General features: G+C 49.6%; 2 protein-coding genes across 2 annotated transcripts in view; both read right to left on the reverse strand.

The window, feature by feature from the left end:
* Positions 1-343: 343 nt before the first annotated feature.
* LOC135830636 (uncharacterized) lies at positions 344-5263 on the reverse strand. Its single transcript, XM_065342893.1, has one exon. It carries the CDS (start codon positions 5261-5263, stop codon positions 344-346), a length of 4920 nt encoding a protein of 1639 aa, XP_065198965.1.
* Positions 5264-9461: 4198 nt separating this feature from the next.
* LOC135823497 (translation initiation factor eIF2B subunit delta-like) overlaps positions 9462-20713 on the reverse strand; it is a 26651-nt gene continuing 15399 nt past the window's right edge. The window contains exons 6-12 of the mRNA XM_065336342.1: positions 20395-20471; positions 20079-20181; positions 17792-17919; positions 17283-17374; positions 16384-16469; positions 11535-11715; positions 9462-10835 (exon numbers count right to left, since the gene is read on the reverse strand). Of these exons, the coding sequence (XP_065192414.1) occupies positions 10609-10835; positions 11535-11715; positions 16384-16469; positions 17283-17374; positions 17792-17919; positions 20079-20181; positions 20395-20471 (894 nt within the window). The 3' untranslated portion in view covers positions 9462-10608. The remainder of the gene's footprint in view (positions 10836-11534; positions 11716-16383; positions 16470-17282; positions 17375-17791; positions 17920-20078; positions 20182-20394; positions 20472-20713) is intronic.

The following is a 20713-nucleotide window of genomic DNA, read 5'->3' on the forward strand; positions in this document are numbered from 1 at the left end:
GGGACCAAGCGCAATGTCCAAGCTGATGAACTGTGATTGCACAAGGTAAGCCCAAGCTCCTGAGCTAACCGTTCTGGTGAGCAGTCTTCTTCGTGCTGCAAACACACACTACACAATGTGTCGTATCTCGTAACAAGTACTGTACCAAATCACAACGAACACTAACAATACGCAATAGTAAACAATAATCAAAAACACTACGCAAAAAAGCAAAGCAAGCAGCACCTAGCCAGGGAGACAAGCAGGAGTCACGGTCGCAACGAGATCTCGACGACACCCCAGAAGACCTTTCTCCGACACGATACACAACATTCTCCCCACCAAAGGGCTTCAACCACACTGATCACAAATCAAGACGAGGTGGTGGTCGAACGGTACGACGAGATCGACGCGTAACTTGCGGTTCAACGGTCGTCGAAGGTATTTCAACATCATCGACGACGTTGACTGGATCAGCGCTCGCGGGTGTCTGCGGCTGCGGCTCAGCGTCCACAGCAGGCGGCTCAACATGCTCCTTCGCTACTTCCAACGGAACCAAGCGTTGAATGGGCCGTAGCATGGACGATTGGCCAACTTGGACTTTGGCCACCCTGCACTTGCCATCTCTTCCAGGATACAGCTCTGCGACCCTACCCAAGCGCCATGATTGCCGCTTCCGGTTGTCGTCGGCAATAAACACAACGTCGTTCACGACAATCGGAGTTGACTTCGACCGATGATACTCACTGAGACGAATGAGATACTCAGACGACCAACGCTGGTTGAGGTGCTCGTAGACGGTGTGGACATACTTGACTCGAGCGGACAACTGCCGTGGATCGAGTGGTCTGTCAGACGAGGCAATACCGGTTGCAAAGATGTCTCCCAACATCATGGCTGGAGTCAGCGGCGACTCGTCAGCTACATCCGTAGAAACCGGAGTGAGGGGTCGAGAGTTGACGACTCTCTCGATCTCCGTCAAGACAGTGAACAGCTCGTCTCGACTCAATGACGCTCGACCGAGAACCTTCTTCAAGGGAGCTTTCACACATGCCACCAGACGCTCATAGAACCCTCCATGCCACGGGGCAGATGGCGGATTGAAGAGCCACGGGATTGCCACCTTGTCTGCGGCGGACTTGAACGTCGTAGCATTATCTGAACGTATACGCAGCGGCTTCCCACGACGGGCGATGAAACGACGCAATGCTAGCAGGAACACCTCTGTCGACAGGCTATCCACGAGCTCTAGGTGCACTGCGCGAGTAGTACCGCACACGAAGAGTGCGACCCACATTTTCTGAACATTTGATGAACTGCGCACGTACAACGGACCTGCATAATCAATACCTGTGAGACCGAATGGCTGGTGGTGCTTCACCCTGTCTGAGGGCAACGGCGGCATCTCCTCAGCAGCAGTCTGTGCGCGAAATCTGCGGCAAACAATGCACTTCTCCGACACGCTACGAAGAAAACGACGAGCTCCGAGAATCCAGAACTGCTGTTGTAGAAACGCAAGCACGCTCTCTACACCCTGGTGCATTCGCTGAAGGTGAGCATCACGCAGAAACAACTCACTTAGATGACATCTGCCCAGGATGATCGGATGCTGAACCTCGTAGGACAGATCGCTCTCCTGCAGACGACCACGAACTCTGAGCAAACCAGCTTCATCCAGAAACGGAGACAACTTGAACAGCTTCGAACCCTTCTTCAGTGGCTCCTTGCTCCGCAACTGGGACAACTCCTTGGGGAAGCATTGCTCTTGGATGGCGCGAAACATCACAGACTCAGCAGATGGAATCAATTCTGCACGCGAAACACCCTTGTGTCGCCATGACAGCATACTTGCGACCAAACCGCGAGCTCGTTGCCACTTGGAGAACTTCTCCCACGGCCAAACAACTGGAGTGTCAACCTCCACAGCCGACACGCGTGCTTCGGTGACGGACTCATTGGTGCTCTGAAACGAGATGACTGGTGGCCACTGAGACTCATCGCTCAACCATGACGGACCATGCAGCCACATCTCCTTCTGCAAGTCACACACTGGGACACCACGCGAGACAAGATCTGCAGGGTTGCTAACTCCTGGACAGTGACGCCATTCTACTTGCAGCTTCTGCGAAACTTCTTGCACTGCAGCAACTCGATTAGCAACATACGTCTTCCAGTGATACGACGGCTTTGAGATCCAGTGCCATGTGGTTAGGCTGTCTGTCCACCCCACAATCCTTTCAATTGGCACTCTCAATTCATTGACGACAAAGGACAACATCTTCACGCCAAGACACACAGCCGACAATTCCAGACGCGCAAGAGTGGGACGTACAACAGGTGCAACCTTCGCCTTCGCACACAACAAAGCAGACGTCAAACCGGACACAACATAGAAACAACAGCCATAGCCCTTCTCGGATGCATCTGAGAATACATGCAAAGTGACTGGAGCATCTGGAGTACACCCGATCCATCTGGGGATTTTAACGGAAGAAAGCGCTGCGAGCTCTCCCCACCATGAAGCACATCGGACAGCCAAATCAATAGGGAATGGGTCATCCCAACCACCGCCGAGCTTCCAACTCTCTTGCAACATCATCTTGCCTGGCACAACTGCGGGTGACGCCCAACCTAGCGGATCGAACACAGCGGCAACACAACGCAACAAAGCACGACGAGACCAACCAGACACTTCCTTGGGACACTCAACATCACCGAGCGCAGCCACCGAAATACAATCTGACTCGGTGTTCCACACAATACCCAGTGCCTTGGAACCAGCCTCGGGGTCTGAGGTCATCGTGTTCCCTCGCCACTTCCGCAACTCCATGCCTGCTCCCTGCAAAACATTAACGCTATACTCCTGCAGCTTTTCAGCATCCGCACAGCATGGCAAGCTAGAAACGCAATCATCAACATAAAAACTACGCAGCAGCAGCTCTATGATATCACGCTCAGCAGCAGAAGCAGACTCGAATGCACTATCGAGATGAAAGCGCAGCACCGCACTAAGTATGAAAGGAGAACAATTCACTCCAAAAGGCAGCTTCTTTAAACGCCAGATACACATTTCTTCGCTACCTATCTCAGGCCAAACAAAACGCAGATATGGCCTATCTTCTTCACGCATTCCGATCATAAAAAAAGCCTTGCGAATATCGGCTTGTACAGCACATTCATACTCACGGAACCTGAGGAGGATACCAGTGAGATCCGGTAGGAGTGATGGCCCGGGATCGACCATGTCGTTTAGGGATGGTGCTCCGGTGCAGGCGGCGGATGCATTGAAGACGACCCGTGTCTTCGTCGTTGAGGCGTCGCTACGGAATACGGCATGATGCGGCATGTAATAGCCGGCTTCCTCCGGATGCGGTTCCTTTTCAATGGCATCCAGCTTCAAGTACTCAGTGATGAGGACGTCATCATACGCTAGACGTTGACCTCGTCTCTGTAGCTGCTTCAGCAGTGAGTGTGCCGCTGCCATCGCTTGGTTTAGGTTGGCTGGCGGACGCTTCTCAGATCGCCATAGCAATCCCACTTGGTAATGAGGGCCTTGCCGCTCTATCGGGAAGTCCGGTAACGTCTCAGCTATTTCCGGCACCTCTTCCATCTTCCACAGTCGGTCAAGTTCAATACAACTCACACTGACGGTCGCTGACTTGGTTTCACTATTAGCCGGTCCTGACAGCACCCAGCCTATTTCAGTGTGCCAGGCCGTCTCTCCATTGATTTGCTCCTTGCGGAGAAGGAACTCATTGCAGTAGTCAGCTCCAATCAGCATGTGCACTTCGCTTGATCCGGCCTTTGTCGAGTCATCAGACAGCTGCAATCCCTGTGACTGCCAACGTGCAATTGTGCTGTCTGCTAACGGATCGAACCGGAGACCTAGCGACTTCTTTTGCCAGGCATTGACGGAAATGGACTTCGTTGCACCCTTGATGGTGACACGGTACCTGTCCATCTTTTCAAACTTCGGCTCCACGTCAAACGCCTTCAGCCTGACAGTTTGCGATCCAAGGTGTGCCGGTTGCAGCGAGTTCACCAGTGGTGCGGTGATGAACGATGCCTGCGCACCTGGGTCGATGAATATGCGTACACTGGCCTTTCGGCTAGGTCCTTGTACCTCAGCCACGCCGGTCATCAAGTGCACGCTGTTTGCACTACATTCATACGTACCGACTTTCGATTCGGCTATCGGTTCGGATGTTACCTGTTTGTCCTCTCTGTGCAGTAGACTGTGGTGTCGCTTGTTGCAGTGCTTGCAACGACCCTTGTTCTGACAATTCATCACTCGATGTCCTGGTCTCAGGCAGTTGAAACACAGTCCCTCTGCCTTGACGTACGCGTTTCGGTGCTCAGACGCCATAGCTGACAATTTCTTGTTAGCCTCATCAACGCTGACCGTCAAACACTCTGCCGACGCAAACGGTATACGTTTGTCGCTGGTGCTAGACTTGGCAGGCTTCAGCTTGCTACGTCCGTGGGCTGTTTGGTAAGCCATACCATCCTCCGCAAACGCCTTCAAGTCCTTCGTGTAACATCTCTTCTCGATCAAGAAGGCCTTAGTTTCTGCCGACACAGCTTCTAGCAGGACTTGACGTACGACACATCCGAACAATTCAGTGTCGTCCAGCTCACCGATTTGTCCGCGGCTAGAGGTACGGCTAGGCCTGGCGAGTTTTGCCCACTTCTCCGTCTCGCGCGTCACTCGTACCACAAACTGGTAGAAACTCTCATCACTTTTCTGCTGTATGGCCATCAGGGCTTGCCACGCTTTGTCGGCGGTCTTCCCATGCGCCATCAGCAGCTCGCGCTTCGCTTCGGCAAAGGTGTTGCAGCCATAGCATGCACCTTCCAACTTGCTGCCAGCAACAGCCACGCGCAAGCGGATCAGGTACTCGTCGGCGCTGAACTCGTTTTGCTTTGCCACATCCTCGAACAGTTCGAGATAGGTCTCAACAGTCTGCTTACCGTCGAACTTCGGCATCTTGATGGCAGCCCTCTTGCTCGCTAAACTGCCATTCGTCGTATTCAACAAAGTGCTCTCATCACTCTGAGTCTCTCGTGCGTGCTGGACTTGCAACTCCAAATCTGCAATCCTCGCAAGCAGCTGCTCGTCATCTTTCCTTTCCAATCTACTTCCTGCTCGTTCGTCGCGCTCTCTGTCTGCACGCACTTTCTCCTCGTGCTTCTCGATACGCTCCTCTACGTAAGTACGCAATGCCTCTCCAGTGTAGCCATAAGCTTGACCATTTGCGATCAGCTTCGCTTCTACCTCATCCATGTTCACGCGTCTCGATCCTGGCGTGGTCGCCAAAATGTTGTGTTCACTACTAACACCTCAAAAGTTTCAGGATCGCACAGACGCCACAAGACAAAGGTCACGTAATTCTTTACGGACTATAATGAATGAACAGTAGAATACATTGAGAAGAAGAGACTGGAAAAATACGAACTACATCGGAAAGAGAACTCTAGAACACTAAAGAAAACAAACCACAGCATCAAGGAAAAGAACAACGCATGAGGGGTAAAGCGCTGGCCAGCCACAACGTGCGTCCAACTTTGGCATGAGCGTACAGAAGAGCGTACAGCGCTCGGAAAGCGGAAGCTAAATTTGGCAAAGCGACAGCAATAGTACGGCGCGAGGCACATGAGCAGTACGAGGCGCGGCACCTATACGCGTATGCGGCAAACATTACACACCATGTACCATATATGCATGAACAGCGCGGGGCGCATGCTAACTCATTCAACATCAGTGCGCGGCGCAGGCATCTAGCTAGCTGACGCAAGCACGATCATAAATTGCATGCCATCACGCAATCAGCGCACATAAATCGCGCATCAAATAAATAAGTAATCAAACACAAATCAACACATCAACTAAATAAATCAACGAGCTAGCAAGAACACAATTCAAAAATGCAACGAAGAAATAATTACTATTCTGGTCGGTTATTCGCATGGGACCAAGCGCAATGTCCAAGCTGATGAACTGTGATTGCACAAGGTAAGCCCAAGCTCCTGAGCTAACCGTTCTGGTGAGCAGTCTTCTTCGTGCTGCAAACACACACTACACAATGTGTCGTATCTCGTAACAAGTACTGTACCAAATCACAACGAACACTAACAATACGCAATAGTAAACAATAATCAAAAACACTACGCAAAAAAGCAAAGCAAGCAGCACCTAGCCAGGGAGACAAGCAGGAGTCACGGTCGCAACGAGATCTCGACGACACCCCAGAAGACCTTTCTCCGACACGATACACAACATGCATGTAGATGTATGTACTATCAAGAGGGGGGATACCAAAAATGAAAGTGTTCATGAGTTTTCTTGTCGGCCGCGCGTAGATGGGCCAGGCTGACCTGCGCAGATGGGCTGCGCAGTGCGTTCGCTGATATCCCTACTTGCCAAGAGTAGATAAACAGTTGTTGTTTATCTACTCTTGGTTATACTCTTGGTATTATGTATTCTTGGTTGGAGGAAAGCAAATCAGCACATGAACGGCACAGAAGCCATAATAGTTCCGACTAGGCCCTTTCATACCATTACTTTTCAAGACAGAGTTGAAGTCGAATATAATGGGGGATGCATCGGTGATGAAGCGGGTGTACAGAAGTTTGTCAGCAACAAAGTTGCATCGTGGGTTTTAAGAGCGTGGAGCACCTCTCTGAGTCTGATGCTGCTAAAGCATACCCACATGCAGCTTATTGCGCGTTTACACGGTCCCTCTCCTGCGAATGATCATACATTCACCGCGTTGTCGAAGGCCATGAAGCCGAGTACGCCCCGCTACGTAACATCATTCGGCAACAGTCACGCCTGCTGTCCTGGGTAGAGAGGTCCTTGAGCGAGAACATCAGCTACTCGCCCTCCCTGCCAAGTTCGGCTGCCTCGCCATCACCGACCCCACCGAAACAGCACCGGGTGCCCATGCCGCATGAGTGTCGAAAGATGCTACTCGGACTCTGGCGCACTCCATCTGCTCCGGTCGGCCAGTGGTCATCAATGACCATTCTCGTCATTGCCAACTAGCGACGAGTCAGGCAAGCCGGATCAGGGACGAGCAAGCAGGGGCACTCAGCAAGGAGCTTCTTCAAGACGTCCCCAAAACGGAACGGCGCACTCTCTCCCGCATCGTCAACGGACATGCTTCCGGCTGGCTGACCGTCCTACCGCTCCGTCAGGAAGGCTACGACATGTCTGCAACCCAGTTTCGGTATCAGCTGGCAATCCGCTACGGCAGGCAGCCCAACTTTCTTCCGTCTCACTGTGACGGATGTGGCGCCCAGTTCACCCTGCAGCACGGCCGGACTGCCATAAGGGCGGCCTTGTCGAGAGAGGCCACAACGACCTCCGTGACAGTGATGCCAAGCTTGCCGACATTGCCTTCGGCGGCGTCACCATCGAGCACGGCGATCCTCATCCCGGAACAGGACAGGAATGGTCGGCCTATGCTCCAAGCGGACTGGCTCGCTCGCGGAGTATGGGAAGGCAACCGGGTGGCGTTTTTCGATAACCGCATCGTAGATGCTGACGCACCCAGTTATGCCAAGGCCAACCTGTCCTGGAATGCCACCGCCAACAAAGCAGCTGCAGCGAAGAAGCGGAAGTACAAGCATGCCGCTGAAGAGCTACGCGGCTCCTTTACTCCTTTGGTGTGTTCCACTGATGCTGTCCTCCACCGCGAGTACAGTGCGTACCAGAAGCGTCTCGCCAGTCGCTTAGCAGCGAAATGGGAGAAGCCCTTCTCTGCCATGATGGCTTGGGGTACGCGTGCGCACTCGGTTCGCCATTTTCAGCGCCGTGGACATGTGTCTGCGAGCAGGGAGCCCTACACATATTATGTGTCTGCGAGGCTCCCGTCGCTGTCTTATGCTGTCCCCGGGGAAAATCGCGATTCCGCGGCCGCGTTTTTTTCCGCGTTTTTTCGATTTTTAAAAGACCGCGTTTTCCGCGATTTTCCCGCGTTTTTGAACATTATTGTTGCACTACACGTACACACAGTGCTGTTCGAATGTTCGGTCAGCAACGTCTCATTGTGGCGGCTTTGTACTCAAATATGACGAGTGCTTACACCAGAGACTTGTAACTGATTGATTTCACTACATACTCACTGAAAATTGCCTCATATCAACTGCAAACTTTCCGCCGCGAAATGATATCAATAATATTCACCGCATATTTAGCGCATATTTACCGCAAATTCACCGCAAATTATGCCATATTATGCCGCGTTTTTGCGATTTTTTTCCGCGATTTTCCCCGGGGACAGCTTATGGGACTCTCCGTACATGACGGTGCTGGCGTGCCAAACATTTTACGTTTTTCACACTCTGGCGGTGAGAGCATTGACAAAATAGCACTTTAACTTTTAACAAGATAGCGCTAGTGGCGCCAACTACATATTTGGCGGTCGAAACTCTAATGGCTTCTGTGCTAAGTTTATATGTATCACTTCAACGAGTGCCAGTAGATGAAAATTCACTTGTCAACTGCCGCAATGATCGTATCCTGTGAAAGCTGTGAATTTGAATTTATAACTAGTGGCTGTGTCAGACTGGAATTGGATAGGTAGTATTGCACCGCAGCGGGGTTTTTCGTTCTCACAGAGTGTATTCAGTGTCTACTGCTATTCATATTGTCTTTAGTTTAGTGATGGCAAGACCTTGTCCAAAGGCACGACGGAATAAATTCACTGGCCTGCTCGCCCAGTGAGGCCTGAGGGGCTGATTTTTACAGATTTCACACAAATGTAACACACCCACTAGCATTTATACCGACGTGGCCGTGGCACGGAAAAGGAAATTTTATACACCAAACTTTCTGGGCAATGTTGATCTACGATAAACTGGCTCTCATTTGCCACCACCCATGTTTCGATGTTTCGATACAGCCATCCAGAGCAGAGAAACAGCCAGAACAAAAGAATTTTTTACATGTTAAAAATAGCCAAATCACCACCCTGTACTGTACAAATACAAAGTTTTCGACTTCGACACGACTCCCTGCTATCAAGCAAGGCTCTACACTACGAGTACAGTACTGATTATGGTACACACAAGGAGAATAGGGGTGAAACAATTATACCGAGTACTCGAGTACTCGCTCGGTTTTTTCAAAAATAATCGTACTCGCAATAAATCAGAGTACTCGTTCATACATGGTACATGCATTTACTACAGAAATCTGCAGTTTCAGGGCAGCAGTCGGCAGATGGTGATGTGCAGACTGTGTGGTGAACATTTGTTTACGAGTAGAGAGAGCCCAAATGACCCACCAACCAATATACCCGAGAACAATGACTGCTACTCGGTTCAATCAGGTTTGTATCATGTTATTATTTTTTTAAAGCCATTGGTGTGCAATTTTTAGGAGATGAAAAACACTCGAATACTCGAATATTCGATCGGAGAAAATCAGAGTACTCGAACTCGGGATCTCAGTGCCAACTTTCACCCCTAAAGGAGAATAACAGCTCAGTCGGACAAACAAAACTGAACATGATTACTACTACAGCCTACAAGACTGTATTGACTGTAATGAGTGAAGTGAAGTCAAGCCAATGGGCAGTGGCCTGGGGGTTGTATGTAGCTATGAAGTGAAGTCAAGCCAATGGGCAGTGGCCTGGGGGTTGTATGTAGCTATGAAGTGAAGTCAAGCCAATGGGCAGTGGCCTGGGGGTTGTATGTAGCTATGAAGTGAAGTCAAGCCAATGGGCAGTGGCCTGGGGGTTGTATGTAGCTATGAAGTGAAGTCAAGCCAATGGGCAGTGGCCTGGGGGTTGTATGTAGCTATGAAGTGAAGTCAAGCCAATGGGCAGTGGCCTGGGGGTTGTATGTAGCTATGAAGTGAAGTCAAGCCAATGGGCAGTGGCCTGGGGGTTGTATGTAGCTATGAAGTGAAGTCAAGCCAATGGGCAGTGGCCTGGGGGTTGTATGTAGCTATGAAGTGAAGTCAAGCCAATGGGCAGTGGCCTGGGGGTTGTATGTAGCTATGAAGTGAAGTCAAGCCAATGGGCAGTGGCCTGGGGGTTGTATGTAGCTATGAAGTGAAGTCAAGCCAATGGGCAGTGGCCTGGGGGTTGTATGTAGCTATGAAGTGAAGTCAAGCCAATGGGCAGTGGCCTGGGGGTTGTATGTAGCTATGCTTGCAGCGACAGGAAAACAAATATGAAAAGTAAACAGCGGCAGACCGTTAACAATAAGTAAAGAGAAAATAATCATGTTCTATGTACACTGATACCGGTAGGTCTGCAGAAGCACTGCAACAGAGAGACATCATGGTGAGATCCAACCGATTTTTCTGGGTATCTACATTTTTTACATACTACAAATTTGTACAGGTTTTAAAATGATAATTTGCTATGCTTGTTTGATGATGTAAGCTCAGCTTGTTTCATGCTGACGACCCCAGCGAAGACACTGACATGAGTGAGGATCATCACAGACACGATAGGAACAGTAACAACAAGGACGACAGCGGCACGTGCAGTTGCAACGACACAATGATAGCACTCAGTGACAGCAATTGTCCAAGGCAAGATGAAGATACCTACGGGATTGGCATCACAGACAAGAGCAACAGCAACGGCAAGATGGTTGGCTGACTGTGGTCAATCATGGTGTCTTTACACGCAGCACAACTGGAACGGACGAACATGGCAGCGGTCCAAGCTCCGTCAGCAGCAGACTGATATATGCTGGTGGTGTGACATCAAAGAGTGGGTTGACCAGAGCCAAGTTGGGGTTAGCATCCCAGTGCTCTAGTGGCTTGCCGGCCTTGGCTTGATGGCACTTCACCGCACTCCTAATGCATGATGTGCTCACTAGGTCATTGGGGTCACCTGTACACAAAGAGCAGCAGCACCAGCACAATGTCAATATTATGCTTGTGTGGAGAAACTAAGTTACTTGCCTACAGCGGTGGTAGAGTGACAGTGTCTTTTAGACAGTAGCTCGAGCCCTGCTCTCTGATGTGTGCGTGCCTGATGTGCAATCAAGAGTACATAACCCCTAGAGTGTGTAACTCCAGCATGCGGCAGTGCTGTCCACGTTGGCATCGCCAAGCAAGCGTGGCCAGCCATTGCATAAGCTGTTCCATGGCAACAGAACCAAGCCATGCAAAATTGGCAACATCATAGCAAGCTAACATATAAAACGGTGCAAAATAGGGGGGGGGGGGGGGCACAGAGGATAAATGCGTGCAACCAACAATACGATACTGGCCGATCGAAAAAGTCGAGCCTGTCTTAATTCCGCAGCCCAGTGCAGTGTGTAACCGCATTGCCAAGCGTGAAGTAGGACACACACACACACACACACCAGGCTAGCAGAACCATACAAACCATCCACATACACACAAAGGCAGAAGGTATCCATATACTGGTTACTCCTGCTAGTATTCATCAATGGGAGAAGTTACACTACAAGATGGGTCATATTTCAAGGAGAAAGCAAAACCTCCGCACCAAACTTTCTCTTGGGCCCATGAATTTTGATACCACGAATACATCACGCCCATCACATCATATTCAGGAACTCACCAAGCTCGTTAAAGACAATTGCGTCTGTTTGCACCCGTTCTGAAAATTTGTATGTCTCACAGGCGATAAGCACGGGCACTTCGCACTTCTTAGCCATCATGGCGATCATCGCTGTACCGACACGAGATATACAGTGACCATTGGATAGCACTGTGCTAGCACCCATTAGAACTTTAGTCGCCTAGGTCACACAGAAACGAATAAGAACAAAAACAGCACACAGCAAAACAGGCATTGAAGAAAGATATTAAAACAGTTTGCAGCTATCAAGTTCAAACCGATGCATGCTTTCCAAGTAGGGAAACATAGCAAAGGGCCAGCCCAGTCCATGTTCCGAAAGGAGGATTTGAAAATTCCTCGCCAACATTTCCAGAAACATCTTAAAAGAGAGGAGTGGAAGTGTTACAATAGTCCCACTTTTTTTCAATGGAATCGGGCTGCAGGCTGATTAACCCCGCCAAGTCCAAAATAGGCGTCGTAAGCAAAGCCATACTGGATGGTGTTATTGTGGTGTTTGTAACCACAGACATTGTGAATTACCTGAGGGCCAGACTATTGTTGGTAATGCTAGACCTTATGGAAGTGTCGAATGACCGCACTTGGCATTCATCCATTCATGCATGCTAGCTATCTCGTGTGTTGGGACTACCTCCATTATCTTCCTTTTGTATTGCTCTACTTTGTAATATTCAACCAGTTGCGTACTGGACAAGTGAACTACGGCTGTGCTTTGTTTTGGGTGTTGTGAGTCACGGACTAAAACACTACAGTGGCGACGAAGATGGGATTGTCACGCCTGCCAGTAGGAAATCCTCCGGCACCAGATACGGCAGAGGAAGCGGTCAACATGTTCTACATGGACCAATGCGAACCACTCCCAGTGACAGCGGAGCAGATCAAGGAGGCAACAGCCAGCGACCCGCTATTGCGAGAGGTCCATCGCTATGTGCTCCAAGGTTGGCCGAAGTGGTGCCCAAGAGCAGAGCTACAGCAGTACTTCCAACGCCGCAACGAGCTTAGCGTTAGCAACGAGTGCTTGCTATGGGGCAATCGCGTCATCATTCCGCCGGACTACCGGAAAGCTGTCCTGACAGAGCTTCATGAAGGCCATCCAGGAATGGTACGAATGAAGGCATTGGCGAGAAGCATCCTCTGGTGGCCGGGCTTGGACGGCGACATAGCAGACGCAGTCAAAGCATGCCTCGGATGCCAAAGTGTCCAGAGCGAACCTGCTGCAGCACCAGTGCACCGATGGAGCATGCCAGATCGCGCGTGGCAGCGCGTCCACGTAGATTACCTTGGTCTATTGCGGCAAACGATGTGGCTCGTCATTGTCGATGCCCATTCAAAATGGCCCGAAGTCATTCCGATGCCTTCCACAACGTCTTTGGCTACCATCGCAAGTCTCAGGACAGTATTCGCCAGATATGGTTGCCCAGACCTCATCGTCAGCGACAATGGTCCACAATTTGCATCTGCAGAGTTTGCCGAGTTCCTCGCCTCGAACGGCATCGCTCACAGACGCTCAGCGCCGTATCATCCAGCGACGAACGGCCAAGCTGAAAGGTTCGTCCAGACCTTTAAACGTGCAATCCAGGCAGTACCACAGTCAACGCCTGCACAGATTGCTGCTGACCGGTTCTTGATGAGCTACCGCAGAGGAGTCCATCCGGCTACAAACGCAACGCCTGCGAAGCTGTTCCTAGGCCGCCAGCTACGATCACATCTGGATTTGTTGCGACCGTCGACGGCACAACAGAACGCCAAGACGCCCACCGAAGAGCCTGCTGGCAAGGCACGATCCTTCGAGGTTGGAGGCGCCGTTCTAGCACGCGATTACCGGAACGCCAACCATCCCGGATGGATCCCAGCGACCATAGTCGAGAAGCTTGGGTCTCGTACGTACATGATTGTCACCAGCCAAGGCGCACAGTGGAAGCGACACCTGGATCAGCTACGTGCGGGACACCCGTCCTTCCTAGTGGATGAGCCGACACGATCTGTGGCTGCACCGTGTCTCCCTCCAGCGCAGCACCCGATCGCAGCAGAAGCACCCGAGCCTGAGCCGGCTGCAGTGCCACAACAGCACGAGGCTGACGCTACCGACGCCTCCCCGACTCCAACTCTACGCCGATCGCTGCCGATCGCTGCGGACACGCAAGCAAGTGTCTCGCTTGGGCCTGTAGAAAGTAGAAACAACCCCGGTCATGTTGACCATGTCGGAACTACACCTCACTGTATGCTCGTGTTTCTCTGTCTCAATCTTCATCTTGACGTTTACGATCTTTACTCTAGTCCCAGAAGTATGTTCCATTTTAGAAGGGAGGACTGTGGTGTTTGTAACCACAGACATTGTGAATCACCTGAGGGCCAGACTATTGTTGGTAATGCTAGACCTTATGGAAGTGTCGAATGACCGCACTTGGCATTCATCCACTCATGCATGCTAGCTATCTCGTGTGTTGGGACTACCTCCATTATCTTCCTTTTGTATTGCTCTACTTTGTAATATTCAACCAGTTGCGTACTGGACAAGTGAACTATGGTTGTGCTTTGTTTTGGGTGTTGTGAGTCACGGACTAAAACACTACAGTTATCGGCCATATGCGGAGCAGCGTATGTAAGAATCTGTGGCAGAGCATGCCAGCGGTCATCGAGTGGTTCAAGGGCATTGAAGACAAGCCGCGGTACACCTTCCTCATGTTTGACATCGTCGGGTTTTACCCCAGCATAACGAAGGACCTTCTGCTGGATGCTCTGTCGTATGCCAGGACGCCCCTTCCAATATCCAAGAAGGACATTGAAACGATACTACACGCACAAAAGTCACTGTTGATCGACGGCGGCAAAGCGTGGATGAAGAAGGAGAAGGACGGGTCATTCGACGTCACAATGGGGTCGTACGACGGCGCAGAAGCCTGCGAGCTTGTTGGGGCTTTCATTCTCAACAAACTCGGTCCACTCCTGGGCGACCAGTGCGTGGGTCTTTACCGTGACGACGGACTAGTGATAATGAAGGACGCTACAGGTCATGATGCTGACCGCACTCGCAAACAACTCATACAGATATTCCAAGCGCACGGCCTAAAAATAACAATCGAAACCAAGAATAAAGTCGTCGACTACTTGGATGTGACCATGAATCTCGCCACCGGAACATTCCAGCCGTACAGGAAACTAAACAGTACACCCCTGTACGTCGATGTGCGGTCCTGTCACCCACCGCAGGTGCTGAGACTTCCTCCGTTGCGCTTTTTGTGTTCTTTCCATGATATTTCTGTCGGCATTTAATAGACAAACATGTCAGTGATCTATTCCCTACATAGGGTAGCCGCGGTGTCGTCCATTGTTCTGACAGGCTTTTGAACCTCCGAAAAGCGTGGAGTCCTTCGAAAAATCGGCGAAGCAGAACCATTTCTCGACAGGATGTCACCAGAACACAACCACAGACGCGCGCACATGGCACCGAAGTGCGAAAATGAGAAACAGTTTGAAAAACTGCGTGGCTCGAAGAAGGGCCCAGAACTTACAGAAGCCGGCCAGCCACTGCTGTACCAGCACGATGGTGCGCGTCCACACATAGCAAAAATCAATGCACTTGTGTTTGCAGCGCAGGGGAAATCAAAAGTGTTCGACATTCAGGTTGTCGTTCAGTCGGCGCAGTCCCAATTTCAACGTCGACGACTTGGCGTTCTTCCACAGCCTGCAGACAGACGCGTCACTCGTGGGGGAAGAAACCAGAAAGGAGCTTCTGCAGGCTGTGGAAACGTGCTGGCACGAGTACCTCGTTGCGAAGATGAGGAGCGTTCGGTTGTGTCTGTATGGCTCCTTCCATAGCATTCCGGAGAGTAGTCACAACTACCAGCGCCACCATGAAGGTCGTCTTTGTCGTGTGGCATGACCGCGAAACTAATATTATTCATTGTTATCATTAAATTATTGTCTCCACGTCATTTATTTGTACACCTCTCTCCACTTAGATATACCAGCGCTGTCTCCTATTCCACTATCGTTGTCTGAGGATTGGTTCAGCCATGAAACTCTGAGTCACAACGGAATTTGCAAAGGTTTTCATTGTGTGCCTCTGTGTAATGACGTCTATAGACGTCATTAGATTGCGCAGTATATCGCAGGGCATAGATCAGTGTACAAACTTCCGTAACTCCGTCAAAAATAAGTCTACAGCGACAATCGATACACCGTTGGAAAGGTATTGAGCTCAGCTGTCCAGCAATAGGAGAAAGATTGACAGAGCGGCGGTGGAGTGAACACGAAATTCACGGCACTGAGCTATCGTGAATTTGCTGTTCATGCGTTCGCAGTTTTCTGTCTCGTGCCAGGGGATTTCCCTTTGGCACAGCCCATGCGTAATGGACACCAAAGGAAAAAAGCACGTGGATCTCTGCTTTACAGCGCAGTTTGAATCGTGAAAAACGGCTGAACTGGAGCAAGAAACCGAAAAGGAAGGTGAGGTCGAGTTGCTGTGCCTTTCCGAGGCATCGTGAGTTAGTTTCGAGAGGACGTACAAGTTGCACCGCCGTGCATATTGAGTTGAGAGGTACCAGGATGGATTCGCTTGGTCCTGATCTTTCCAACAAGCCCAGGATGATCAAAATCCATCAAAGTGAACTGAATTGAGAGAAAAATTCGTTCGGACCTGTGCACGAAAACGACACCGGGAGAGTCAGTGCGCTGGAAGGGCAGTTTGCTGGAGAAAAAAAGGGGCCAGCACGGAAAGGGTGAATGTAGCAAAATAGAAGCAGAGTGGCACTGCAATGTGCATGGCAGATTTATGCTAGTGTGTATACAATGTGCATTGTCCACAGACAGGGCGCGATGGAAAGCCTACCGTCTTCATGATGTAATTGGTGGCATTGAGCAACAGATGGGAGCACTGGATGCCGTCTGCATGCAGGTAGTTAAGCATCAGATTACCTGAAACACATCCAGAAACATCAAGAATACAATAATCATATCAATGGCACTGTGCAGCTGAGCAGCTGAGCATGACTAAAGAAACCAGAGACTGGTGAATCAGTAACCGTTACATGTATTGTGGTAGCTGTATGATTCAAAACAGAATCAATTATTCCCGTAGCTATGCAGAAGACGTTACTTCAGTAACGTCTGGCGCTAGCCAGGGTCCACACAGCTTTAATTTGGTATTTGTTTGTGTGTTTGTGTCACGCCTGGCGCTATCCGTATCTGACGGCAAAAAAGCATAGGATGTTATAAATTTTTCAATTCGCCTATTTTTTTTTTCAGGCATATCCTGGGATTCGAACCCGCACTATCGCCCTACATGCATTCCCCCATACACTTCGCATTTATACCCATTCTTCCAAGTTGCTTCACGTTATTATCTTGCGTTTGAAAGCCCTAATTGAATATTGCGGGCAGCTAGACGGTGTCGTATTACCCTCGATCGTACCTGTCCCGTACCTATCCCCTACCGTACCGTGCCATCAAAGACGGCTGGCCACAATGCATATTCAAATAGGGCTTTCAAATGCAAGATCACAATGTAAAACAACTTGGAAGAATTAGTATGTATGCGAAGTGTATCGGGGGATGCATGCAGGGCGCGCGATAGTGCGGGTTCGAATCCCAGGTTTAAAAAAAAGGATTTTTTAAAGAATTTATAACATCCCTATGCTTTTTTTTGTCTAGGTCATCAAGGCAAAAAAGCATAGCGTAGGGCCCTGAGCTTCCAAGCTCTCTCGTTTCAACAGGCTTCAAAATCGTTACCTTCATACAACGGCCTTGAGTCCACCACCAGTACACGGAAGCGCTTGCCACTACGATGTGCTTGACGCAGGATCTTGTGAACAATTGTTGAGCTGCACATAGACAAAGAAAGCACAAGCCGTCATCATGATGAAAATGTAAAGGATAATGACAGCGAGACCATTGAGACATTGGAGTCAGGATGATGACAGCGAGACCATTGAGACACTGGAGTCAGGATGATGACAGCGAGACCATTGGGACATTGGAGCCAGTAAGTGAAACTATTGCATGCAATAGTACCTAAACAAGTGATTGAGAGAGTGGCATAGCAGCAAAGCCATCCACACCCTTACTACATCACATGATACATACTCATACTACTAAACAACTCTAGAGCAGCACAGTAACCATGGTAACACTGCAAAATCCACATAATCATTGCATACAGCTTGATACATGTGCTGAGATATAGCACTTAAGTACATACATACATACACCGCTCCACTGGTTGGCACCAGCTAACTTACTAGGCAAACGTCATGATCACATCGCCATCCGTGATTTTCTGTTCGCCAAACTGAACAATAGCAGCATCAGCTAGCGAAATCTTTTCAGACTCATACCGCTGAAGTTCTAGTATTAGCCGATCTTTTGACTGCAGTTACAAGTGAAGCAGAGGAACGAGATACGGCATGGAAAATGTTCATCGCTACTACCAGTACTACTACTAAAAGGTGGTTTATTCCCGTAGCTATGCAGAAGACGTTACTTCAGTAACGTCTGGCGCTAGCAAGGGTCCACACAGCTTTAATTCCCGTAGCTATGCAGAAGACGTTACTTCAGTAACGTCTGGCGCTAACAAGGGTCCACACAGCTTTAATTTGGTGTTTGTTTGTTTGTGTGTTTGTGTCACGCCTGGCGCGATCCCGTATCTGTCCCGTACCGTACCATCAAACACAGCTGGCTACATACAGCTGGCCGCAATATTCAAATAGGGCTTTCAAACCCAAGATCATAACGTGAAGCAACTTGGAAGGATGAGTATGAATGCGAAGTTTATGGGGGAATGCATGTAGGGCGATAGTGCGGGTTCGAATCCCAGGTTATGCCTAAAAAAATAGGAGAATTGAAAAATTTATAACATCCCTTTGCTTTTTTTGCCTAGGTCATCAAGGCGGTAGACGGTGTCGTATTACCCTCGACCGTACCTGTCCCGTACCGTACCGTGCCATCAAAGACGGCTGGCCACAATGCATATTCAAATAGGGCTTTCAAATGCAAGATCATAACGTGAAGCAACTTGGAAGAATTAGTATGTATGCGAAGTGTATCGGGGGATGCATGCAGGGCGATAGTGCGGGTTCGAATCCCAGGTTATGTCTTCAAAAAAAAAGGAAAAATTTATATGAATTTATAACATCCCTATGCTCTTTTTGTCTAGGTCATCAAGGCAAAAAAGCATAGCGTAGGGCCCTGAGCTTCCAAGCTCTCTCGTTGAACGCACAAACCAATGATGATATGAATGCAAGCAGAGCAATGATGATATGAATGCAAGCAGAGCAATGATGATATGAATGCAAGCAGAGCAATGAATACCATTACAGTAAAACCTGTAACTAACGACCACCCCTTGGTGCCAGCAAAAGCGGTCTTTAGTGGCAGGTGGTCTTTAGTTAGAGGTTTGCACTGCGCGACCATATATGGATCCCGTATATGATATTATGTATGTCAAAATGCAGCTAATACGATTCCCCAGGACTTGCGCAATGCCATTCTTATTTCAGGTCAAACAAAGCAAAAAAAAAAAAAAGAAGACATCCAAGAAGAAGATTGCCTGATGAGTCCAGCGGGGACGAAACGTACGTCGCAAACGAGCTATGTCGTTGCTGTGTCATCATCTATGTGCCATGCGCTACTTGATGTACCAGCCTGCTATGCCGGATACCGCCAGCCATGCATCGACCAGGCGCGAACTGATGGTGGTGGTGGTGAGAAGGAGAGCTCTGTGCCAGAACTTTGCAGCCTAGAGAGCGTGTGTGGGCAGGCGTGTGTTTACCGCCATACTGCCAGGTGTGTCTTTACCACCATATTTATCAACCATAAGTACAGCTGCAGTGGTGTCTTCAACTTCATTCTCCCAGGTCAAACAACACTTGGAGTAACTTCTCGATTGCTTGAACACGATCCTTCAGCATCAGGACCTTGCGGTGCTGCTTCGTTTCTGGATTCCTTGATGCCCTCGTCGATTCGTCTGTATGACTGGGGTGTCAGAGCCGCTCTGTCTTCGTTTCTCCTCCGAGTAGTCACATCGATCAGAGAGCGCTTTCGATGCGCTCTCCAAGACGTTTCCTATCGTGTTTATTCTTGACAGAGCTTGAAATTTGGACAGGTGTAGTGCATTCCACACCGATTCCACAGTCAAAATGACCTGTGTTCAGCTGTTCAGCTGTACTGTAGTATCGAAAGAGTCCTTTCAGGACCATGGAAATCAGCAAATTTTCAAGAAGGAGCTTCGAGCAACATTTGATTTCGTACATCGTGGTCGCCAGTTACGGGTCAGTAATCGTCTTTGGGGCAAGAAAAGGCGGTCGCTGGTCGCGTTCAGCAGGTAGTCGCTAGTCACAGTGCATTTTGAATATGAGACCGTCCGTGCCTGGCGAAGTGGTCGGTAGTACCAGGCTGGTCGTTAGTCACGGTGGTCTTTAGTTACAGGTTTTACTGTATTAGCATTACAGTAAACCAAGAGTGTAGGACACATGATGGGTGCACTACAGTCAGGCAGAGCCAAGCCATGTACACTATGCATTAACTTACCTCTTCTTCAGGAAGGTCAGGAGGCAGTTGACTAATGCAGACTTTGATGTGCTTGATAGCATTGCCCATACTTGGTGAGATGAGTCGACATGTGTTCAGGAAACTGCAGATACGCAAAATGCCAAACGGACACAAGCCGGGGAGAACGAAGCACACAAGCTCACAACACTTGAACATAGTAATAAAGGCAGCAGACGACAGTAGGACAGTAGGACAAAAGCAGCACACCGTGCATGTAGCTGATACCTATTGCTACAAGGTCGACGAGTTGAAAAGGTGGATATATCGGAAATAGACTGTAAGTTAGTAGCAATACCTGATTTGTGGCTTAAGCCGAGACTCCAAGTCTCTAGCCATTTCCTTCTCTTTAGGTGTGGTGTAGTCCAGGATCATCTGCACACAAGCACAACAAAGCAGGTCACACACACACACACACACACACACACACACACACACACACACACACACACACACACACACACACGCGCGCGCACACACACACACACACACACACACACATGTACACATATGCACACACGCGCACGCACACAAACACACACATGCACACAAACACACACACATACACACACACAGACACAGGCAGACACACACAGATACACATAGACACCCCCCCC

The sequence above is a fragment of the Sycon ciliatum genome, chromosome 1 (assembly GCF_964019385.1).
Source record: "Sycon ciliatum chromosome 1, ocSycCili1.1, whole genome shotgun sequence".
In the NCBI taxonomy this organism is placed as follows: Eukaryota; Metazoa; Porifera; class Calcarea; order Leucosolenida; family Sycettidae; genus Sycon; species Sycon ciliatum.